This window comes from Aspergillus bombycis (assembly GCF_001792695.1).
Source record: "Aspergillus bombycis strain NRRL26010 chromosome Unknown contig00019, whole genome shotgun sequence".
NCBI classification, from domain to species: Eukaryota; Fungi; Ascomycota; class Eurotiomycetes; order Eurotiales; family Aspergillaceae; genus Aspergillus; species Aspergillus bombycis.
Genome location: NW_019170021.1, coordinates 142149 through 166231, shown reverse-complemented (window position 1 = coordinate 166231; position 24083 = coordinate 142149). Strand labels below are relative to the sequence as shown.

At 49.1% G+C, this 24083-nt stretch overlaps 7 protein-coding genes across 7 annotated transcripts; 5 read left to right on the top strand and 2 right to left on the bottom strand.

Moving 5' to 3' along the window:
* Positions 1 to 325: 325 nt before the first annotated feature.
* ABOM_002714 (FAD-dependent oxygenase) lies at positions 326 to 2065 on the bottom strand (the record flags this gene model as incomplete). The annotated part of the gene is made up of 2 exons (XM_022529844.1): positions 326 to 1681; positions 1790 to 2065. The coding sequence occupies 2 exons, from the start codon at positions 2063 to 2065 to the stop codon at positions 326 to 328; spliced, it is 1632 nt and encodes a 543-aa protein (XP_022391653.1).
* Positions 2066 to 2932: 867 nt separating this feature from the next.
* On the top strand, positions 2933 to 4450 carry ABOM_002713 (uncharacterized protein; the record flags this gene model as incomplete). Its single annotated transcript, XM_022529843.1, has 6 exons — positions 2933 to 3136; positions 3195 to 3322; positions 3390 to 3489; positions 3541 to 3693; positions 3750 to 3947; positions 4007 to 4450. 6 exons carry the CDS (start codon positions 2933 to 2935, stop codon positions 4448 to 4450), a joined length of 1227 nt encoding a protein of 408 aa, XP_022391651.1.
* Positions 4451 to 8611: 4161 nt separating this feature from the next.
* On the top strand, positions 8612 to 8989 carry ABOM_002712 (antibiotic biosynthesis monooxygenase family protein; the record flags this gene model as incomplete). The annotated part of the gene is made up of 1 exon (XM_022529842.1): positions 8612 to 8989. One exon carries the CDS (start codon positions 8612 to 8614, stop codon positions 8987 to 8989), a length of 378 nt encoding a protein of 125 aa, XP_022391617.1.
* Positions 8990 to 9789: 800 nt separating this feature from the next.
* Positions 9790 to 10851, top strand: ABOM_002711 (nmrA-like family protein; the record flags this gene model as incomplete). Its single annotated transcript, XM_022529841.1, has 3 exons — positions 9790 to 10405; positions 10461 to 10623; positions 10689 to 10851. The coding sequence occupies 3 exons, from the start codon at positions 9790 to 9792 to the stop codon at positions 10849 to 10851; spliced, it is 942 nt and encodes a 313-aa protein (XP_022391649.1).
* Positions 10852 to 11093: 242 nt separating this feature from the next.
* ABOM_002710 (uncharacterized protein) lies at positions 11094 to 13388 on the bottom strand (the record flags this gene model as incomplete). The annotated part of the gene is made up of 7 exons (XM_022529840.1): positions 11094 to 11454; positions 11532 to 12013; positions 12076 to 12755; positions 12804 to 12997; positions 13077 to 13171; positions 13238 to 13267; positions 13329 to 13388. 7 exons carry the CDS (start codon positions 13386 to 13388, stop codon positions 11094 to 11096), a joined length of 1902 nt encoding a protein of 633 aa, XP_022391650.1.
* Positions 13389 to 16814: 3426 nt separating this feature from the next.
* Positions 16815 to 17688, top strand: ABOM_002709 (carbonic anhydrase family protein; the record flags this gene model as incomplete). Its single annotated transcript, XM_022529839.1, has 2 exons — positions 16815 to 17259; positions 17318 to 17688. The coding sequence occupies 2 exons, from the start codon at positions 16815 to 16817 to the stop codon at positions 17686 to 17688; spliced, it is 816 nt and encodes a 271-aa protein (XP_022391701.1).
* Positions 17689 to 21121: 3433 nt separating this feature from the next.
* On the top strand, positions 21122 to 22521 carry fdh (formate dehydrogenase (NAD+) FDH1; the record flags this gene model as incomplete). Its single annotated transcript, XM_022529838.1, has 4 exons — positions 21122 to 21253; positions 21352 to 21527; positions 21580 to 22124; positions 22181 to 22521. 4 exons carry the CDS (start codon positions 21122 to 21124, stop codon positions 22519 to 22521), a joined length of 1194 nt encoding a protein of 397 aa, XP_022391700.1.
* Positions 22522 to 24083: the final 1562 nt, after the last annotated feature.

Here is a 24083-nt window from a genome sequence, read left to right as displayed (position 1 = left end):
TGGTCATCCGTTCTCTAAATATTGCATCGCTCATTATGCTGGGACGCAGAGCAATAAAAAGCCGACCTTAAAGGTAATGCCGTATCCTGGAACTATAGCCCTGACTGAAGTAACTGTATATGGAGTTGAGATGGCAATCATCCGACCTGAAGTGCGGTTTTCTGTTTCATGAGACAATATACATTGTTGTAGTATATCGGTAAAAGTAGACGGTATATTAAGCTAGCATGTACCTGTGAGACTAGTAATATTTACAGAAAGAGAGTCGATGGTAGGAGCAACATCAAAAGTTAAAGGGTCAGCATGCTCGATTTTCATGGCGTCTTTATGCAATTGGTGCGAAGAAGCTAAACTTGCCCGTTGGATCGTACTTCTGCTTCAAGGCCTGCAGGCGGCCCTGGCGCCACTTCTCACTTCCATACCATTGTTGCGGTGTTTCGTCGCCGTAGGCATAGTTGACATACGCGCGCACCTCTGGCCGCCCACTGGCCTTATGGAGGACCTGGCGAAGCTCATTGCCTAACTCGGATGCCTTCTTATCAAGCTCTGGACCGGCGGGCGCATACGTGATGAGTGGAGCAGAGAGAATATTCTCGCCTCGAAAAGCGAAAGCACTGGACTTGCTGTCGATTGCTTTTACTCCCTGCATGGAATACCCTTCGAACATGAATATTGAGTTGTTGAATGGCGAGCTTCCGCGGATCGCGTTTGCGAAGATCTCATATGCCTCCTTTTGGGCGGGGACGTTATATTCTTCAAGATAGTTCGGGAACCGGGGGTTGACAAGGCCGGCCTTCTGGCACGGCGGAGATGAAAGGGAGATGCCTGTCCACTCCGCAAGATCGGTGTAGCTTCCTCCCTTTGGCTCTTTAGAGAGTGGGCCAATATCGTGGAACGGCTTTGTGTAAGCTGAGTCGACTACTTTCACACCCTCTTGAATAATGTAGAATAGAATCACCGGCTTGAACACCTGGTTAGCCCGTAGAACGTCTTGGCAAATTGATAAACTCACGTTTTCAGGGTCAGCATCCGGGTTATTCAGCCAGTATGACCAATTGATAACACCCTCGGGCTGAGTACCATTCTTCAGGAGGTGGTCGTTAGCGGCTTGATATACGGCCTCCACTTTGTCGCCACTAAATGTGAGAGTCTCGATCGCCCAGTCGTGATGAACGACATCATAAAGCTTGGTAGTAACGGAAGTTACAATGCCGAAGTTATGGCCAGCACCATTCATCGCCCACCAGAGATCCGACTGTTTATCAAGTGCTTTCAAACTCCCGTCTGCGAGCACGATATTCATAGAAACGAACTGGTCGGCAACGAGACCGTGGTGGCCCTGCAGCCAGCCATGGCCTCCCCCGAGTGCAGGTCCCAGAAAGCTGACACATTCGCAAGTGCCGCTCACTAACTCCATGTCAATATCCACGATTCGTTCAGATGGACTCTCCAGTGTCGACTCACCTGTTTGCTTTCCTGCCTCCCAGAGCCGATCTATAACAGCCTTGGACTTGGTTCCGCCACCAATCCTCACTGTCTTCCCATCATCCGCAATGTGGATGGTATTCAGCTGATCCAGAAAGATTTCAATGCCATGGTCCATTCTACCCAGGGTCGTAATTGCACCATGGGCACCATTATACGCAAGGAAGGGCAAGTCCTTTTCATTCGCGAATTTGACCTACAACGTCGCGATTAGTGATTGATCCCTTGCCAATATGTTTCTATTCAATAGGACAACTCTATGCATGAGTCAGGAGCAAATGAGGGTTTTGAAAAATAAATATACCGTCTCGACCACATCGTTTTCCGTGCCAGGCACTACAACGATATTCACCTTGGGAGCGTCTAAGACAGACCACCGGGTGGACGCCACCTCGAACTCTTCCGAGCCTGGGAAATAGACCTTGGCGGTGGGCGAAAGCTTGATTCCCAGATCATTCACATCTTTCGATCGTGGACAGAGGCCTCGAACCCAATGGCTAGACATCGGCACGTTCTCACAAACCGAGGCAATCGACCACGCAGCCAACGCCGCGACCACTTCCATTTTAAGTCGAAACATGGTGAGAGGAAATCCCTAAAATGTCACCGACCCTGGAAGAGGGAGACCAAAAATACTCAAGACGCGAGTCAGCTTCCTACCGTCGCAAAAATGGTTCTGATCGGCCGAGATGACCAGTCAGAATATGCGCTGTCAGATTTGAGCCCCTGCCCGTTCCACGAGAATGCGGGTGACATTGTTATTATTTATTATTATGCACGCTGTCCATTTTATTAGCCCCCTAATCTACCTTGTTTTTTTTTCACTGTTTCAAGCTAAAGCACCGTTGGTGCCCTAACATGTGCGTGGCCTGAGTCGACGCTTGGCGAATACTACCTCGTCTTTTCTAGCCATGCGAAGGTCCACAAAAGCGTTGGAGTCCGTTCTGCAACCCCTGTCTTGCCCGGACTGTTGACCAACTGCGGACGATGGTAACTCTAACTAGCACGTTGGATCCCCATATCCAGCCCACGCTAATGCCTCCGCTGCGGGTCTTAGTCAAACAGTTGGCCATAACAATAGGGCGACCTGTTCACTAATCGGACCCCTCGGAGGCCGGGTAACCTAAACCGAAGAGGCGCAGATAACGTTGTTTGCGCCCAAGTCTGTCTGAAACGGTCCCTTGACTTGTTGGCCTGTTTAGCAAACGTTGAGGTCACTGGTGCGGCGATCGCAAAAATTGGTCTTGGTCTTATAAGGGCTCCATAGTTGCGGTGCTGCCCTCGTAGCGCTCTACCATCAAAACCCGGCGATATCGCGAACTCATGGTGGGGGGAAAGCGAAACCTTATGTACTATAAGAAAGAGAATACAAGTGACCGTTTGCTCTCTGGCTTGCGCTCTGATTGTCGCTTTATCCAAAATGCCCTTGTAAATCTATTGTCTAAGAATGTCCACCGGAATCGCGTTCGACATCGTGACAAGGGGCGCCGAGGAAGAGGCTGCTCAAGCAGCATTCCACAAGTCCACAATTGAGTCTTGGACACTCTATTCAATTGGTCTTACCGCGACTATACTCAGGACATATGCCCGAGGAAGCGCTGTTGGCTTGAGGAATCTGCGAGCCGATGATTACCTTATCTGGGTTGGGATTGTTCGTGCCCTGGTAGATCACATTTTGCTCACTACTACACTAACACCGATCGTTGCAGCTATTCTACACCGCGCAGACAGCTCTTGCATACAGCGTGGGCAATGTTGCCCACGGCCTCGCCAACAATGGTATGACAGATGCGCAGCGCGCCGGATTGTCTATCGACGATCCAGAATACCGATTCAGGTGCGTCTCATTCACATTAGCAGTGGGATATCATGTCGGTCGCGACTAAGGCTGTTCCCCCATGTAGGGTGATCGGATCCAAGATACAGGTCGCAGGATGGACTACCTATTCAGCGCTGATCTGGTCGCTCAAGCTCTCGATGCTGGCATTTTACGTTCGACTCACGGTAGAGCCTCCGACGACCAATACATCGAGAATGGCACCTGACAATGAATAGGATGGTCTTGGCCGGCGTTATCGAGTCCCGGTTTATATTGGCTTCGCCCTTGTCATTGGGACCTTTATCGCGAGCATTGTAACAATCTTCGCCGCATGCCGGCCACTTCACAAATACTGGCAGATCAACCCGGACCCTGGCAGAAAGTGCTTCGTATCCTCTAGACCATCGAGGCTTCACTAACGGAAGGTTTTCTAGATATTTGCCAGGCTGCAATCTCCAAACCGATAGTCTGGGTCTCCTTCGCCGCAAACGTCAGCACCGATCTCTACCTGATCACGATCCCAATTCCAGTCTTATGGAGCACTAAATTAAAACTGGCGAAGAAGATTGCTTCTACAGTTATACTAAGCGCCGGTGTGTTCGTTCTCGTCTGCGCCACCCTGAAGAGTGTCTTCGTTCTGATAGTAAGTACACCTAACATCCTTATTCGCGCACACGGCGCTATCCTTCTAACCACGGACAGGACCCCCTCCACGGTGCAGAGCTAAGCGGCGCATGGGGTACACGCGAGACATTCGTCGCAGTTATGACGACCAATCTCCCGATGATATTCCATCTATTCAAATCCTGGCTCGGACGCGTTTACGGCAGTGCATTCAACTCAACCCCGACACACAAATACCCCAGTGGATTCCAAAGTATTGGTGGCGGGGGAGGTGACTCGCGGAGTCGGAATCGCCGCAAGCCCTCTAGTGGGTATCCTACGACGGGGACCCTGACCTTGACCGAGAGTGAGGAACGGATGGTGGGCGACGTGAAAATGCAGAACTTGAAGACATACCCTTCGTCTCCAACTGGGACCGTCGCAAGCAGTATTCTGGTCTCCAATCGGATTGAAGTGACCCACGAGGACAGAAGTAGCAGAAATAGCGAGCTGGATCCACACCGGCTGCATGAGACTTGGTAGGGCTGCTATGGTACGTTCAATTGATTTGGATCTGTGGTACCGTGGATTATCTTTGGTAATACTAACGATTGGGTTCTTTGCTGCCAGGTTCGAAATCTTAAGACCCAGGAGAGGCAAGATCTACAACGAAAACAAGGAACTCTCAGGTCCTGGACCCTGGTAAGGCAGCTGGCTGCCAGATGGCCGAGTCTCTCACATGTTACATAACTATAATTGTCATACGTCTTCTTTCATCACTTCACTCTGTGTGGAGGCCTTTTAGTTGTTATCTCGACCCCTTAATGCATGGATAACCCTCTGGAAATCTGTATCTCAAAGTGTAGGCCTTGTGACACCATCCTTTTCTGTGCACAAGGCGACCGTGTGCTTCGTAAGTTAAAAGCTAACGAACCAAGCTTTTCAGTAAAAGTGTTTGACAAGGAATCCAGGTCCTTCTTGAACGTGAACCCTACTTGTATTTTCTGTCGGAAAAGCGCGGGAACAAATTACCGTGTGAAAAATGCAGCCCGAGAACCGATTTCTTCGGAAAGGCAATCTCGGTTGACCGACTGGTTTACTGGCGATGCCGGAATGAGATACTCTCCAATTAGGCGACTGGGTTTCCAAGAAATAGCTACTCCAAAGGGAGATATTACCCGTTTTCTTATTAAAGTTCATATATTCTCCGGGACTTCCAGAATGAAATTCTCCTAACAGAAACTCCGTGACTGAGTTAGTCACAACCGACCCAAAGTGTTGAGTGGGCCATGTGTCAAGAGATCGACGGTCACCAACGCTTGTGTCATTGCCAATGTCTTAGATTTCCCTGACCCCTACTAATACACTAACGTTATTTGGTCTACTGCAACTCCACTAGCATATACTTGTACATATTCCTGGGTCACAACTGTTGACATAAGGGTAGTGCAGCTACGTAGATTGGCTAAAATGCTGTGGCGAGACAGTAAACCAGGGACTGGCAGCATGGAATATTTCTCCAAGGCCAATAGTGACAGCCGGGATCCATCACGCAATATGCGATATATCTTCATGTTGTGCTGAAGCACATGGTCCCCGGATTAAGGGACCAAGTGTGGAATATTCTTTACAGGATTAGCTTTTGGCGTGGGGGTAGCCACAGAGTAGAAGAACAACCGTTGGCTTCGATAGGCGTAGATATACTTTGACCTAAGCTATAGCCTGGGTAGAGTTGCATCGCTCGTCCCAAAAATTGGTCTCGACCCACTCTGGTAACTCTATGTGTAGCCTCGGCCGATGCAGGGGTCATTCCTATGTAATATTTATGAACCTAGGTTAATACCAAGCTCAGGGCTGGCAAACTTGAAGGGGTTTAATGCATATGTACCTCGACATAATGTATTTCAAAGAGCAATATGCACTCTCGCAGACAGTGGGCTGATAGTGTATACAATGTACAGTAGGCTTCCCGAGTAGTTGCAAAGTAGCGAAGGCTCGGATTCCCGCAAATCAATGCCTCCACTAGAATTTGTATATCTTGAACGTTGCGCTATGGCTTATATATCTTTTTCTTTAAAAAGAGAAGGGGGGGGCTTCTGATTTACTGTTTTGTAATTCTACGGGCTATGCAATAGGGTGGACAATTGAAGCAACCGTACGGTTGTCGAGAGAGAGAGCAAAAGGGCTTGAAGCAGACCGTGAACAATTAAGCGCCCATGCCTTATTTTGTAATACCCCTGTAAAACACATTCTGCCAGTGCATAGAATGAGCTAGATCTCTGTGCTAAGCTAAGGAGCGCTCTTGCTTGGCGACCGGTGCCAACCTAACCCCGAGCAAACCACGAGCAGAGTAAAATCGAGTCCATGTTGCTGCTATTAACGGTCTAGTCACACTCTAGATATAGAAATACCCTAGTAAAGCGAGAAACCATAGTAGCATCACATCGGGAGAAGATCTATGGGGGAAGACATACATCACAAGGAAAATGTGAAGGCTTTCGAGGCAAAGCAAAGACAAAGGTGACACAGTTAGAACATACGAAGACACACAATGGCTTGGGCTTACTGAGATTTGCACCGATTAGAAGGCTGGACGTGTGCGGACTGAGCCGAGATCGAGGAGACCCTGATATCCCGTCGGCGTTTCGGGGCCACAGGGCTTATGATTCCTTGGTCCAGCTGCGTGCTATATCAGTGTGCAAGGACAAGAGAATAACCTGTCCTTTACAAAGACATCGGTCTTTCTAGTTGTAGCCCACCACCATGACGTGTGAGAGCCAGCGTGTGTAAGAGACAATCTCCGGACCCTCACACTCTGACATACTGTTTTCTTGCTCGGCCAGCTAGCCACAATGGTGCGACAGGCACAACTGTTAATTTTCTCGACCCTAACAAAGTATCGATATTATGCTCACATTGAAATAATCAAATATTCTTCTGACATGGGCCACGAAAACAGCGTGAATCAGGTTACTGACACTCGGGTGACGTCATGCTTCTCTAACGGACTGGCATGTCAACAGGGCTTGACCTGAACTCCTTCTCGTCTCCGTAAGGGTACGACACGATAAATCTTTTTCTAGTATAGTCGTCACCTATGATTGAACATTCTCACCTTCCCCGTCCAAGATGCCATCGTCAACATCCCCACACCCTGACCCAGAAGGCGTCGAGCCACATCCCGAGAGGCCAAAGAAGGTGAATGGCGACGTAGACTATGTGCGTCGGGCTTGAAGGCGACGAACCTAATGAGAAGTTGTGTATCACTAGGATATGTCGAATGCCAAGGACTATTCTCATGAAGGGCTTGGTATGCTCATTAAGAAGCTGAACGGGTAATCAACTCGATCTTTTTTCCCCTCTTGTTGCTTTTCGGATCGAAGTCGACTGCGTATAGGAACAAGTTGGCAAACATCACCAAGCCTCCAGAATCAATCTAAGAGCTGAAGCTGAAGCCTTCATGATTGAACTGTGAAAATGTGAAAATGTTTAATCAGCTAGAGAGCACAAATTGCGATCGGGGTTTGCCAAATAGCTGCATCGCATGGTTAGATGGCTGACCTTTACCTGGCAGCGAGGGGGCCGAAAGAGACGTGCTGCTGTGTGGTCTCTTCCATATACAATCAATCTATCTCTCTTAATCTGTATACAAACAAATCGTCCATATCGAGGGCTGACGTGCGGCTTGAAGGTTATCTAGTGATTGAAATATTAAGGCTTGTCCGGAGGGTTGGATCACGTAGGATTGACCTGTATTGTATAGAAATATCACCTTGGTCCTTAACAATTAGGTGTCCTTTGTCAAATACAAGGTTTATAGGCGTGAAGATACAGCGACGCGGCCTAGTATCTCGGAGTAGTGCCCGGTGGCGGCCGTACTCGCCTCCTGGAGATACTTCCGCATGCGCCAAAATCGGCAGACACTCAATCCGTTTACATGAGTGATAATGAACGAACGGATAATTTGATGCGGGGCGTGACATTGGGCAGCGTGAACATCAGGGAGAAGACAGCGTGATAGCTCTATACCAAGTAATGGACACCACTTCACTTTGTCAGTACTCATTGATACTCATTAATGGCAGACTTTTGTTCGGAGAGCGAGAAGGCCGACGTCCCGAACGAAAAGCAGCCAAGCCCGTGAAAGATCCTATCGAGAAGATGGGATATCATCCTCTGCATTATTGCCGAATCAGATTCACGGTAGAGCGTTGTCCGGACCCATATTTGATGCGGAATGTGGAGCTTTATATCGTCAAACATAGCATGATCCTTCTCTGCGGGTATGTGATAACACTGCCAAACCCTGGAATCCCCTCCTAGATAATAGTTCGCTGTATGATGTTCCGAGTAATGAAGTAACCCGCGCTCAATAATATCATACTACAGAGGAATGATCATGACCCACACGGGCCCCTAAACGGGTGAGCCGGCCACCAGGAGAGGGCCAAGCCCCACGGGTTATCGGTGTTGGCCGTGACACCTCGCTGTCCGCGCTCGCATTTGAGCTCCGAGGGTGATCAGATCATGGTCGATCCGACTGCATCGGACGGAATCACGATGGAAACAGTATTAGAGCATATGTTTCTTTAAATTCTCAGCCATACGACAAGCAAGATGTGTTTCTTACCATCAATCCTCCATCATCACACCAATCTACTAGCTCTTCATTAAATCTCAACAACATTCTTCTATACCGTCAAGATGGTCGCCACTTTCATCGACATCGACCCTCGCACTCCCCTGCTCAAGCAGCTCGAAGAGCGTCCCGAGGCCGGCTCCTGTGTGCTGGTCAACACTTTCCGTGTTCAGCCCGGTAAGATGGACGAGGCCTTCGCTGCCTGGAAGATCGATGCCGACCTGGCCAAGAAGCAGCCGGGCTTCATCTCTACCCAACTTCACCGCGGCGTCAACGGGAGCGACACGATGCTCAACTACGCTGTTTGGGAGTCGACTGCGGCCCTAAAGGCATACTACGACCTTCCTGAGTTTAAGGAGTCCCTCAACAACTACCCTGATGGAACTGAATGTCGCATTGCTCTCTACCGCAAGCAGCACATCGAGGGTGTCTGCCTTGCCTAAATCGACAGGCCAGGAGATTCCCAGCGCTTTGGCGAGGCTTCTTGTGTTGGATTTCGGGTTTCGCTATTGTTAGAGACCTCAAGTGTTATCCGTCGAAGGTTATATTTTGTCTAGGATTCACGATGTGGTTTAACATTGTACATACTTGTAAATGAGATCAGATCGTGCAAGACGAGAAAACAACCTATTAGACTATCCCAAATTATCTGATCAATCAGGGTGTCTTTATCTGGTAGCTTGTAATCTGATTTCCTGATCAAAGGGCTGTTTAAGTAGCGTGCGAAGTCTAAGTGATAGAAGCTGCTTTCGCTTTTATAGGAGACCTACTGTGATCCGTATCTAAACTCGGTTCATACATAAAAGCGAGGTACACAGGCCGAGGATATTGACTCCTACCACGGAGCTAGATGCCGTAGATTTAATGCAGTCAAGTCGTGCATACCTTCGTCAGTGCAGCTAAAGTGACCGAACCGAATACAGACGTTGAGCTTCCGGTTCGGGATACGGGCAACGACAGCGCCACAGTAGAATTGCGGGATGACGGATGCGACCCGTCCGGACGACTGTCAACCGAAAACTTCATTGGTTGGAAGCAGATCGATAGCCCTCATCTGACGATGTTTTTTATTTGTAATGATTCATGGCCCCCGAATTCATTTCCCTACAGGCCATGCTATTTAAGTTGTCGCTGACACGCAAAGGCGGAATGACTTTTGTTGAATCCTGTGTCCTATAAAGCTACTCGACAGCATATCATATCCGTTTTCATACTCGCACACTTGGATTCATTCCCAAACAACATGACCTTCACCGTCGGCATCGCAGGCATCACAGGCAAGTTTGCGCGACTTGTAGTCAAGAATCTGCTGCAAACCCACGCTGAAGTCCACATTCGGGGCTTTTGCCGCAATGCCTCCAAGTTACCCGACCATCTTCGCAGCTCCGACCGCATCACAACGATCCAGGGTGACTCCATGAGCTTGGCGGACGCTCGGACGTTCGTGCGCGGGTGCCAGGTTGTCGTCTGCTGCTACCTAGGCGACAATCAGTTCATGACCAACGGGCAGAAAGTGCTCGTGGATGCGTGCGAGCTCGAGGGAGTCCCGCGCTATCTGGCGAGCGATTACTGCCTCGACTTCACAAAGCTCGAGCTTGGCCAGCATCCAGCCAAGGATCCGATGAAGCTCGTCAAGGCGCATCTGGACTCCAAGACCACTGTGCAGGGGGTGCATGTGCTGATCGGCGCATTCATGGAGACCTTCTGGAGCGGGTACTTCGGCGTCTTCGATCCCGCAAAAGCAACCTTCTCGTACTGGGGAGAAGGCGATGAGGTTTGGGAGTCAACGACCTATGGCACTGCAGCGGCATTCGTGGCGGCCGTTGCGACAGACCCGAATGCCGTCGGCCTGCAACACTGTGAGTTCTACTCGACATCACCGGTCTGTGTTCCCGGGAGGCTAATTCATCACAGTTCTGGGCGACAGGAAGAACATCCACCAGATCGCCGATAACTTTGCTGATGTCTACGGCAAGAGACCCCGGCTGGTGCGACTCGGGTCCAAAGATGATCTGTATCAAAAAATGCACTCGATCTATGATAAGGATCCTTCGGATATTTATGCATACCTAGCCTTGTACGTTTCAAGTTATCGACTGTGGTTGGAGGTTTTAATGCTGACGATCCAATTCCCTACCACAGATTCTACCAGTATTACTGTATCAATGGACAGACCTATCTCAAACCAGAGTTGGATAATTCGAAGTACCCCACGGTGCAGCCAATAACATTCAAGCAGTTCATGCAGGCCCACACGATCGAGGAGTTGAGTGAATCATACCAGAATGCGGGATCGAACGTGTAGAGGGACCTTGGATATAAAAGTCTTATACTTAGCTAGACAATGTGAAACCTCTGCTTCTCTTACACTTAGTCGGGGTGATACGCATCAATGCAAATGATTCATTAAGATAAACAGAGAGCGTGAGGGCATCTCAGTAGCTCAAGACACTAAGTCAACCTATATGGTAAACCTGATAACCAGACCGAGACCTTTCGAACAAGAGGCGTAGCTGTCATCAAGGTGTTGGAATATAATCGTATAGCCTATGGTAAACCATGAATCCACTCCGAAAAGGCCAAGGGGGAAGTAGGCCGCGCGATGGTAGGCTCCAACAGTCTGAGCTCACTATTACCAAATATACCCGTCGGCGCAGGCTGGAGCTCACTGGGCTGCAGCGGCTCGGCGTTGCGGTTCTCGTTCTCGTCAGTGACTGTAAAAGAGGACGGAGTGATCCGGTTGAGAATGACAAGAAAATGAGTCGCCAGGGCGTCGTGCTGAACAGAAACGCAGGACAGCGTTTGCTTAGCCTCCTCAATGTCTTGAAGCCATGTGATAGACTCAGGAACAGACTGATCGGCCTTCAAATGGATAATAGGGACGAGGACGGCGTGCAAGAGGGCATAACTGAGGTGACCCAGATACCGTTAGTCAATCTTTGCTCGGGAGTGAGGATTATTTGGGGGGATGATGTTGGCACAAACAGGATAAAAGGCAGCGTAACATTGGAATACTGATGCTCTTGAATCAGGCGTGAAGTAAGCTTTATGGTACCACGGGCCAGGTTTAGACCACTAGTACGGCATTGTCGCTCACTTGGTTCCTCCCCTCGGATAGCCTGGCCCCGAGATATCTTCTTCCTTCTAAGCCAGTCCAGAAGCGCTGGGCGATGAATGAGAAGTCGGAGGCTCCGATCACAGAGCATCTGCCGATCGCGTGCGTACCGAGCCCAGACGGGTAGTTCATCCACCATAGTATGTTGCGTACAGAGTGTGAGGTTGTTATGCCAATCGTTAATCATTTGTTCGTATTTGTGCAAATCGAGGACGGTTATTTGATCGGTAGAGAGCATCTGGTGGTTAATACTGTTTGCCATCCGGTGATAGCTAGATTGCAAAATCAACCCGGTATATATTGTCCAATTATCCCGCTCGTTCGGATGGAGCCGGCTTATCTCCGTCAGGTCCTTGATGGGATGTCAGCAGCCGCAATAATGGTACTTTTTGTTAGATAGGATGGAATGGGTACTTCATCGGCTATATTCGATACCGGTTTGACGGTAACCAGTTTGTCTTCCGGCAGCAGAAGGGGTAAACCATGGATCTTTGATGAGCAACTATCAAAACAATACACGCTCCACCAAACCCGTCGCCAAATCTCTTTAACCAAGGGGGAGATATCATCACGAGAATATGTTAACTCCTCGTGGAGCCCCAAGCTGATGGACATCCGAGTTGCAAGGCCGAGAAAGGTCCAGCTATCTTTTGGCTGGCCATACTTTTCGTGGTAGTGACTCATTAGCAATAGCGCCTGGACTAGGCTAATGGAAGGTTGGCCAAGAATAGATAACTGGTCCAACCTCTTCTTTGCTCGCTCAGAGAAGATGTGACCGTAGCTTAAGTCACCATTGTCCTGGAGGCACCATGATCCCACTGCCAGTACCATATCACACAGGATCGCCCAATCGCCGTCTTGGGAGACAAGGCTTCCGGTTTCATATTGTTTCATGAATGTTGTTTCATGAACAAAGGGGAAGATGGTATGGTAATCCTCAAAATACGCTCGAATCAATCTGGTCTCATCAACGTCTGTCATCGAAGGCAGGAGGTCACTCGGCTGTAGGTTCAAACTATAAACATCCAAGGAGCCCTGAGATTCTTTCATCTCAGCATCGGTCAAATCGTCGATTGAATTGTCGGTTATCGGATCTGTTTATCCTCTCAGAGCCGTCACCGACGAAGGGCCAGGAGACGCACCTTTCTGCTGGGAAACTAGAGATAGATCATTTTGAATTGTCAAGCCGACGGGTATATCGGAAACTGAGTCCGGTTCTGTGCTCGGCTGTGAAGGAACATCGAGATCCGGCGAGTCACTCAGCAAAGAACGGATTATGGTCTCCGTGTCACCGCCTGGAAACAGCTTCCCCAGGGCCGCTTCCAGCACTTCCAATCTGCTTTCAACTGCGGTGAGGTGTCTCCGTGTTCCAGTCAGTAAGAGATGTTTCATTGGTGCATCACGTGAGAACATACTGCCGAGTCAAAGGCGACCTCTTCACCTTTTCTGGATACACACAGCGCTTGTTAAGAGCTCTACAGTGTGCACACGACGGTCGAGTTTTGGTGCACTACAACGTGTCAGTCAGGCGATATGACAAGCACGAAAGCAAGAGGCCTGCGAAGAGAAGTTTTACCTTCGCTTTGCGAGCTCGACATTCGGTACACTATGCAACGCGTTAGTGGTTGCGCTCAGACTTCAGTTCAGTACCGGCGAACTGTACGTACAGCAGGAATATGAGAATTCCGACTCAAGTTAACCCCCGTAAGGTCAGCACCATCAGGCATTGTCGTTGGTTCTAATTCACATCAAGGTCAGGGTAGGTTATAGAGATGGAAGAAATGGCGTCCGTGATTTCCGGGGTAGAATTCCAGATGTCCGGTTGGGTCCAAGCCGCCAATCAAGGATTATATCACCTGGCCCGAGTTCCACTATACATGTATCAGTGGCGGTTCCGACCACCCACCGCCTTCCGCCGGTGGGTGATCGGCAGCCTAAATAAAGATAATGAATTTCCTGCTATTTTAAAGCTATACAACCCATAAAAAATACCTAAAATATCTAAAAGTACAGATTCATATATAGATGAGGCCGTTGAAGCTGCCTATATTAAGAAAAATCCAAAGATCGCAAAGATCGCGCGAGAATTCGGGATTCTTTATTGTACACTGCACGGCCGTATCTACGATAGAAGAAAGTCTTGTACAGCTCAAAATATATTAAATAAAACACTAAATCAGTATCAAGAGACTGCCTTAAGACAATAGATTATTAAAATATATAATATTTATCTCCCGGTGACTATATTATTGTTTTTAGAATAGATAAATCTGACTGTACATGTAACGGCGGTATACTATATAGGTGCCTCCAGGGTATTCGGGATCGTTGATCCCGAATTATGATGACCTTTTGGCCTTGTGGAACATCGGGCCCTGGCGATATCTCTTACAGTACAGCGCGATAATCCTATATAGAGTATGAGCTGATTCTAGATATATAATTTTGCTAAAAGTCTTTCTTCTGATCTTAAATTAAGCTCTGTAATTCAAAGAATTAAGGAGAAAAATACTTAGATACAGAGAAGAAAAACTAAAGCTAATGAAAAAAATGAGAAAGCAGTGGATAAGATATATTTCAAGATAAACAGTCATCTCCCACCAGTGCTATATACGGAGAATAAGACTATAGCTTTAGATATAGGATTAACATGGGAATTAGATAATCAGCTTTATTTTATTAATTCTATAGGTGTTTGGTGATGATAATACAAAATGCTTCATATTCTTTCTTTACATCCACCGGCGGAAGGCGGTGGGTGGTCAGAACCGCCACTGATAGATATTCGTCCTCTCAGAACATTCCAGTATCAGAGTGAATTTTTAAGAAAACATGGTATCTTCAGCAGCCATAAGGCGTGAATTCGTTTCATCTAGAACACGCAGCATGCCACCTTATTCTATTCTGATGGGTTGGTGGAGCACTCCGCAACCCTTTTCGATATGCCCTAGAGACAGTGTAGACGAAATGATAAAAGGTGACGCCAAGCTTTCAGGGACATGTATTGTCTTGTTCAGAGTTCTCCTAGGCAAAAGCAGATTCTGGCACTATAACCTAACTCTGACGTTCTTTGACATGTCCGCAAACTCTTCCACACATTCCACCCCGAGTTCTGTCTGAATCTCTACCAATCACAATCATATCATGACAGTACCCAGGTATAAAAAAGAGTGTTTACCCAATATTTCCCTTGATCTCCTGTTGTGAATAGTGCCAGCCTGAGGAGCATGGCCGATAAGGTGCTACCAGTAAGAGGAAGGCTGGTCCAGCGCGAGCGAACATGAAGGTGCCGAGTGAGCGTCCACCTGTCTCAAGGTGTGGGTGGAATCGGTATTCCAAGTACAGAGAGGCAGCGTCATTCACTCAAATAACACATAGACTGACACTGTTGCTATTGTAGAGAACGTAGGTGGACTCCACCCTGGTCAGCCAGCCCATTTGAATTCGCTTCAGCTGGCCACCATTTCAGTGGAGCGTCTACCCGCGGTGGAGATGGAGCCGGATTTCGGCTTGGGGTGTAATTGGTGTAGGAAGAACACAGAGTCAGTGTTGTGTTTGCATCTCTTAGGGATATGCCTCTGCTTCTGGGTTTACCGTCATCCAGGGCTCTCCACTGAGAATTAGCTCCATCATCACAACAAATTCAGATCGGACAATATCCGAGGATGTTCAGGTGGGCCTGTTCTTCAGATTCTGTACCGTCACTATGGGACTGTGTCCATAACTCCAGGAACGTATTAGGTAATGTGTAAGTTTAGTTGCCGATCATATTCCAGGGAAGAACAGTGAGCGCCCTCATTGAACCCTCGGATATCCTAGGAGTCAAGTCCAAAATACTCCCCTCCATTGTATTCACAAGCGGTGGTCCTGGAAGGCTCACGATTGAATAGTACCACTCATAGCGGTTTGCTGAGGGCACCCATTGAATGCGATAACGCCACAAGGATAGACGCGGTATTCTACACGGATACCATGTTTCCGATACGAGGATGAGAACGCCCAATGAACCCCCGTGTTCTACCAATATAGGAATCTGGGTCGTCGATCGGCCTCTCGAAGATTCATTTTTTGCCAATTGTCTCCACCCACGGCCCAAAAGTTCCGATTAAGATCGCGAAGCTTAGTATTCGCTTAGCAGGCTTGGCGAATCATATCGCACGCATGACATCTCCGAAATTTGTTCAGGGGAGCCACACCTCGTACTATTATTAGTGTCCCACACGATTGTCATCGGTATGGACGCGATCTTGCATCCGAACGACCCGGTCGGGCAAGAGATTGTCAAGAAATCTCTGCGGCTCCGCTCGACGCAACCCCAGCGGACTCTTGCTGCACTTCCTCAACATGGATAGGCCTTTTTACGAACCCGTTCACTGGACGAATAACAAAGGAGTTATCGTGGACTAGCCTATATAGAAGAGATCTGAACCATGGAAGAGATCCGAACTCACGAAAAGATATGGTGGAAGGTCCCGTCCCCCATCCAAACTCTTCTTCACCGATGATTATACCCCTGAGGATCGCATTTCAAGGGACCCAGCATTTGCACTCTCAACCTTTTGCGAACGTACTATAGTAAACGAATAACCCAGCTCCTGCGCAGTAGTAATCCATCCTCTAGGACCTGGGGAACACATGGCCCAACACCCCGTCAATCTTTTCGAACGCCAGGGCTATTATTGATGTATATCTAACCATTTAAACCACGTCAATGCTTCCCAGTTCTCACCTTTAATGGAAATGTTTGCATTATTGCACCGGCCGATCTCGGGCCACGATCGCAAATCTCAGCAAGCCACGGAGTTAGCCTGCCCATCCACTCAGGAGCATAGTGACCCGTTTATGGAAGCATAAACCCTCTTTCGAGGATTTAGCTCCGCAGGTAATGTGGGGTTTCCTGGCGGCACATAGCGCTGGCCCCGGGGTATCTGAAGTGGAAATATTGTCGACTAAGGCAATGGCCATAGAAGCGGAATAGGACATGTGGGCTGTCGATCTCGACTGCGTGTAGAAAGACAATCACCGGGACTTCGGAGTAGGGTGCAATATTCCAGCAGTTTTTTTTCGGGGAGGTATAAGTAGCGTCGTGCCTCTCACTCATGTAGGTACCTTGCTTTCAACCCCATTATCTTGTTGTTTGTTGCTCATCCATCATGAAGTTCATCACTGCTTTTCTCCCCCTCCTTGCCGGGGCATCAGCCTCGTGCATCTCCAGCCCTGTCGTACGCCGTGCGGCAGATGGTCTGGTTGACATCAACAAGTTCAACTACACCAAACTCGGCGGCCCCTTGAACTGGTACGGTCTTGATGATGCCAACGAGGCCTGCTCCACGGGAAGCCACCAGTCGCCCATTGTCATTGACAGCGCTGCCATCGATTATGCTGCATCGGGCTCCCTCAAGCTCAACCTGCCCCTGGCTGACGGCGCCAAGTTCGAGAACCTGGGGTCCGGTCTCCAGGTTTCCTTGACCAATGGCTCCTTGGTGGCTAACAACAAGACCTACCCTCTGGCCCAGTTCCACTTCCATACCCCCAGTGAGCACCGCGTCAACGACGAATACTTCCCCATGGAAGTCCACTTCGTCTTCCAAACTGCCGGTAGGTTCCCGACCATCCTCTCTTCTCCTGTAAATAACCGCTGACCATTTCCTTCTAGCCAAGGAGACCGCTGTCGTCGGCTTCTTCTTCCAGCTCTCGGAGTTCGGCTACTCCGTTCCCCTTTTCGACTCTGTTTTCGCACACATCGATAACATTGCCGATGCCGGTACTTACACCACGACTGGCGAGCTGGACTTCGAGGGCCTTCGTTCTCACTTCACTCGCCATGGCGTCTACCAGTACACCGGTTCCCTGACCACCCCTCCCTGCACTGAGGAAGTTGTCTGGTACCTCAGCACCGAGCCTCTCCCTCTCAACGTGCAGACCTACAACAAGGTCAAGAAGATTCTTAAGTACAACGCACGCTACACTCAGAACGCCCTGGGTGAAGACAACCTCTTGGAGGTTGCCGCCCACAAATTGAACTGATTTGGGCGATCGACGATGACATTGGGGGCAGGATGTATATATAAAATTGAGATGTTATTTGGAGTAAGGGAGTGAGGGTGGTTGACTAGGTTGGTGATGAGTTTGTAGCGACGTGTTTTGACGATACCTCCTTATGCTATAGAGAGACAAGCTACGTATAATAATAATTGAATAATCAACAATGTTGACACTGTTGGTATTCCCGCGTAGAAGCGTGATGAGTCTAACTCTAGAGGGTTAGTTTGTTATTGAATGAGCACTAACCGTATCGGGTCATGCGTCGACCCCTGCCAAGATCGTCAACACGGAGCACTTTGAAGTCATCCTTTTGGGATGATCACGCCAAAGTGGTCTAGATACTACCTGGTATGATGTAGAAGATGTGTATTCGCTGCTCGAATGTCTGCAGAACTGTTGCATCATGTCCCTGGTACGGCCTACTCAATGACCACCTCTCTCATAGCCGCAACTGGCTACTTAGTAGTGGTTCGCCAAATATATATATATCTATCCTTGATAGGAATGCGACATACTAGTGCGACGACCAAGTCTGCTCCGAGAGTCACTGCAGTGTAGTATACGTACGGACATCATAATTGACTTTTTTGATCATTATAGTTGTAATAAAACAAACCATGTTGCGCGCTTGAACTGTAGGCACCTGTACTTGAGCGGCTTCTTGGTTGCTTGCTCTTCTTCCCATGGCACGAAGACAGACTCTTTTCCAACTCCCTGCAAGCGAGTGGAAAACAGAAAAACGAAAGGGCGCCCATGACAGCTACGGAGAGGCATATAGACTGCTGCGATAACTTTGTACGCTATCATTGTCCTGAAATATAGGCTGACGGCGGATAAGATTGTTTGTACCTCTACGATTTCCCTCTCAAGGCCTTCTCTCTACACATCACTATGGCCGTATTCGATCTACCATTTGCCCTTCTGTTTACCAACTATGCCTCATAAATGTTGACTATCACCAAGCGCCTCCTGTAGCTAGCGGCGACTTATTCCTCATCAAGAGATTTTACGGGACTTTTGCCCATCCTCCACGGTTCCGAGGGCCGATTATATCGAAAAGGTCAACGGTAGCCGTGGAGTGGTGCACATTCTCAGGAGATTGACAACACCCATTGGCGCTTTGGGATGGTGATGTGGGTCGCATCAGCTTATATCTCCTTCACCGACCCAGCAGCTATATTTCGGGCTCTGGAGACTAAGTTAAGAAAGGCCACCTTGATGCCAGAATTGGTGTAAAGTCCTCGCTACCGCTGAAGGCCGTGGGTTTGGGCAACAGAAGAAGTCTGGCTCAGGGAATTTTGGCAGGAGAGACGATCGCGGGGTGATGAAGGCACCAGAAGGGCTATGTTTAGCCATCAGGCATCAAGAAGCTGGTCGCGTCAGCCGATGTCTATCGCGCTACTCACGTGTCTTCGTTCAGCCCTGGTTGACCACGCTTCCACCCCACACTACCTCGAGCATGCTCTTCAGCGACAAGTAGGGCCTGCGTTAGAAAGGTAAAGATCTTTGCCATCGCATTGGCAAGCCCGGTCGCCAATGCAGATTCATGCGATGCATGCATACCTCCCGGTCGCGATCGGGCTTCGGACCACTTGAGTCAAACAATCTTTTTCCATTGATAAGCTGAGCCGGGGGTTACTATTCCTTGTGCATGGCAATGACTTAGACCATTTGGTTCGTCGAAATGTGTCGGGCGCAGGTAAAATATCGTCCGGAATTGGGCTACTTATTAGCCTTTTCTGACGACTCCCGACTTCGCCCACATTATAGCGGCCGTGAATGAAATCTTCCCTGTTTGCGCGACAATGCACAATGTCGAGAATACCATGAAGACAACATTCACAGACTTCATTGAGCCGGTCGCAAGTCGACGAAACCTCGACAATTGGTAACCGAGGAGCGCGCGGAGGTAGTGAAGTTTTGCGCCTATGACCATGTCCATGTTACCGACGATGACACCTTGTGGAAAGTGCCCGCCTTTAGTCGTCGACAGCGTGGAGAACGGTTCTGTCGTCCCGCATGCTGCAGAAGGTGCCGCATTGCCGTGTGGTGTTGGAGTAAAATTGGGGATGTTGCGGTGGGTTTCCCCGCGTGTACAAGAATCCGGGAAAAAATGCCCGGGAACAGAAGGCAAATGGTGCCGCTGGGGGGAAGGAAAAAGTCCCACTCTCGTCGAATGTTTGGCGATCAGGTCACTGTGGGTCGTTGATCGGACTGGTTCATATTACCTACCCTATGGGAATTGTGTTGACACGGTTCATTCAGGCTATTTCCTTATGGTAATCTCGTCAAGAAGTCATGTCTCCGCCGAGCACTCCTGCAACCCTAAGGTAATTTTGTACGGGGTGAAATCGGTGCTGAAGTCGGACCCCAAACTCCAGTAATTTTTTCAGGCGATTACTCGGACAACTTTCGGTGACTAAGACGTGTGTATTATAAGGCCTAAACAACATACTTGTAAGCAATGATGTCGAAGGGAGACGCGGTTTTCCACAGCACACGCGTTGCAGGGCGTTGTTAAGGCGCAGACGGAGGGTAGTTTGAGTTGGACCTGTACATCGGAAGTCGAGGTGTATGTGCGGGTGATTGTCTCGCGCTCTATATCTATTGTGAAACTATGGCTGGCCATTCCTTTCCTTATGGGTGAATCTGTGTAGGTTTATGGAGGCGTACGCCGGGTGTTATTTGCTGGAAGATAGCCTATGTCATGATCCAACGGTAATGCAGCAGGAGTGAGTACTGTTGGTTTGAGATCGGGGAAGAACGTTCGATGCGCCCGTTAACTATGAAACTTCCTCTGGAGGCCAATTGGAGGTTTTAGGTGGCCATTGGTTGGTTAGTATTTCCCAACTCGGGGTGCGAAGGGACGGAACGTGGATCCTCTTGGCGATTTCCTGGATCCATAACGTCAAAGTGCCGTAAACGACGCACCGAGAACGTGTGTTGGAATGGGTTCAAATCAATTCGAGGACGGTTTGCAGCGCTCCAACATAAGCTGTTTTACTACGGGAACAATTACTGGACTAAGGGTGTGATTCCATATTATGATCAGGCGAAACAGCGCATCTCAAGGGGTATTGTGGAGACCAGATGCAGGTGCGGAGACACTTTCAGAGAGGATGAAAAACGGTTCCCCTCATGAGGGGAAGCTGGAATGAACCAACCTCCGCAAAGAAGTTTGTTACTCCTCCAAAGCTGCAGCTTGCTGTCTAGACCAGCCGGCGTAGATGCGGTCTGATCTCATGATGTCCGAGATATGTCCGCCTATGCTACACCCCTCCTCCCCCTTCCCCTCGTGGCCTTTCCTTTAAATATAACAGAAGTCCTCGCTGGTCTCAGGAACTTTTTTTTTGTATGAACCAGACATTCAATTAGTCCTTTGTTAATCATCACAATTCAAAAGCACCTTTTCAAAATGCCTTTTGCTCGCTCCGTTTCTCGTTTGATCTCCAACCCGGCTTTGAAGGCTAGCCCTGTCAGCCGGGCTGCCCGGACGTTCTCCAGCTCGGCGAGCGCTCAGAGCAAAGTTCTTATGGTCCTCTACGAGGTTCGTCTCATATTCCTCAGGCCTTCCTGATCGTGGCAGTCCCGCACTGCTGCCATGTCCCTCCCTGCCAAGCACGCTAACATTGCCTCGACTTCTAGGGCAAGGAACACGCCAAGCAGCAACCTCGTCTTCTCGGTACCGTTGAGAATGAGCTCGGCATCCGGAAGTGGCTCGAAGACCAGGGCCACACTCTGGTGACGACTTCCGATAAGGACGGCCCCAATTCCAAGTTCGAGAAGGAGCTTGTCGACGCCGAAGTGATCATCACCACTCCGTACGTCACTTTCCCCGTTCCGGCCGAGATTGAGCTAACTGACCCACCACAGCTTCCACCCCGGATATCTCACTGCGGAGCGCCTTGCCAAGGCCAAGAAATTGAAGATTGCCGTCACCGCCGGTATTGGCTCCGATCACGTCGATCTCAATGCCGCCAACAAGACCAACGGTGGTATCACCGTGGCTGAGGTGACCGGCTCCAACGTGACCTCCGTGGCCGAGCATGTTATGATGACGATTCTGACCCTGGTTCGCAACTTCGTCCCCGCCCATGACCAGATCCGCAATGGCGAGTGGGACGTTGCTGCTGTCGCGAAGAACGAATTCGACCTTGAGAACAAGGTGGTGGGAACCGTCGGTGTTGGCCGTATTGGCGAGCGTGTCCTTCGTCGTCTGAAGCCCTTCGACTGCAAGGAGCTTCTCTACTACGACTACCAGGCACTGAGCCCTGAGGTCGAGAAGGAGATCGGCTGCCGCCGTGTCGCAGACCTTGCCGACATGGTTTCCCAGTGTGACATCGTTACCATTAACTGTCCTCTCCACGAAAGCACCCAGGGCCTCTTCAACAAGGAGCTCATCGCCAAGATGAAGCCTGGTAAGTGTCTTTTCTCCCTGCAATGTTCTTACTCTTTTACTAACGACTCGACTCAGGCTCGTGGCTCGTGAACACCGCCCGTGGTGCTATTGTTGTCAAGGAGGATGTCGCTGAGGCCCTCAAGTCCGGCCACCTTCGCGGATACGGTGGTGATGTCTGGTTCCCTCAGCCCGCTCCCAAGGATCACCCTCTCCGCTACGCCGAGCACCCATGGGGCGGCGGTAACGCCATGGTCCCTCACATGTCTGGTACTTCGATCGATGCTCAGGTCCGCTATGCCGAGGGTACGAAGAACATTCTGGACAGCTATTTCTCCGGCCGTGAGGACTACCGCCCTCAGGACCTGATCGTCCACAAGGGTGATTACGCCACCAAGGCCTATGGTCAGCGCAAGTAAATGTTCTTGCCATAACATCGTCGACCTTTTTAGCGTGTGTGCCATTTTGAATCCGGGTGTTTGTCTGTCTTTTCTTGGCGTTCTTTCCTATTTTTGCATCTTATCGGACATAATTGGTTTATGATATGGCCGTGCAGCAAGGACAAAACTAGAATTGCAAATATCATTCTGAATATCTTATCATTCATACTCAACTCTATTAGACGTAAATTCTGGGCTGAGGACAGTGACGACTGGCAAAACATAACTTTTCTACACGCTGACTCGCAGCCCCAATATCCATATAGATAGCCAAGAGTGATTCTTCTAGTGGGCTTACGGTTGTATCGGCGGCCTGAGTATTTCTGTAGGTATTATTGCATCCTAGAGCGCTTTGCGATGGTATCGGCCAACTAAAGACATGTAGAGTTTTGGATTTAACCTGATTGCGTACAGGATGACCTACCTATGGCTAGGGATATAAGTAAGTAGCACACAATCCACTGGATAACCGTCGTTTACTGGCCATACCCGACACCGGGCACCTCACCTGGCTACATCATAGCGTCGATTTCCGACCAATATGTATCTCATAGCATTACATGCAGCTACATATTCCCATAGGTATGTTGCTCTATCAAATCCCATTTTTTTATTTGGATATTTCCTTTTGTCACCACGAGTATTTGCAATGTCGATGGGCTAAGAACAGGTTTTGCCAAATACGTATCATCTGAGCAACTGTTTCCTCCGGGCCGGCATCTCTTCTAGAGTATTAGATCATAGAAGTACTCCCCAGATATCTACGTATTCGCTATTCGCCATGGGCAACGGGATAGGATACACATAGATCCCGACCAGGCACGTATATTGGAGTGGCACGTTCCTGCTCTCAGGGATAGTTGTTATGATACGTTCTATATTTGGATAGTAGAAACGAAGTAGACCTTGGGACGCGACTCGTGAAGGCCGATGTCGGAAGCATTTGCTGAGCTCAGTATTTCTAAATCTTCCGGGGTAGTACTTTGCATATTATCTTTTTCACGTCCATTATACCGTGGAACTCCTCATCAGTGAGCCCTAGACCACCTCTAGCCAGGATATCCCCTAGAACGAAACCTATGAGCATAACGCCCCGTAGCTATGTTGAATCACCTTTCGTTAGCCGAACGGCCCTCGTATAACCGTAAGAGCTCAGTCAACCGTTAGAATCCGCGTTTGTCCGAAGTGCTCCTTGAGTGAGCTTCCCCTCTTTTAGCAATGCGACTCAAGTTTACACTCAACTTCCAAGGCGGGTATGCCAAGGCACCATCTCTGCCGTGTTCCGTAGCCAACTCGTGTGGGGAATATCTGGGGTATGGAGAAAGTCCGGGGTATGGAGAAACATAGTTTAGGTCTAGCGTTGGATGCCTTTGTCCTCAGCTGGAATGCTCTGTTACCCGGGCAGTATAAGTAGGGCCTCCTGGATAGCTGAATGAAAATCAGGACCTCTTTCCCCCTTGATATAATTGCTTCGTCATTACACAATCAGCAGGAAGCCGTGCTTCGTTGAAAGACCCGTGAGACCATAGCTCCCATGAAGC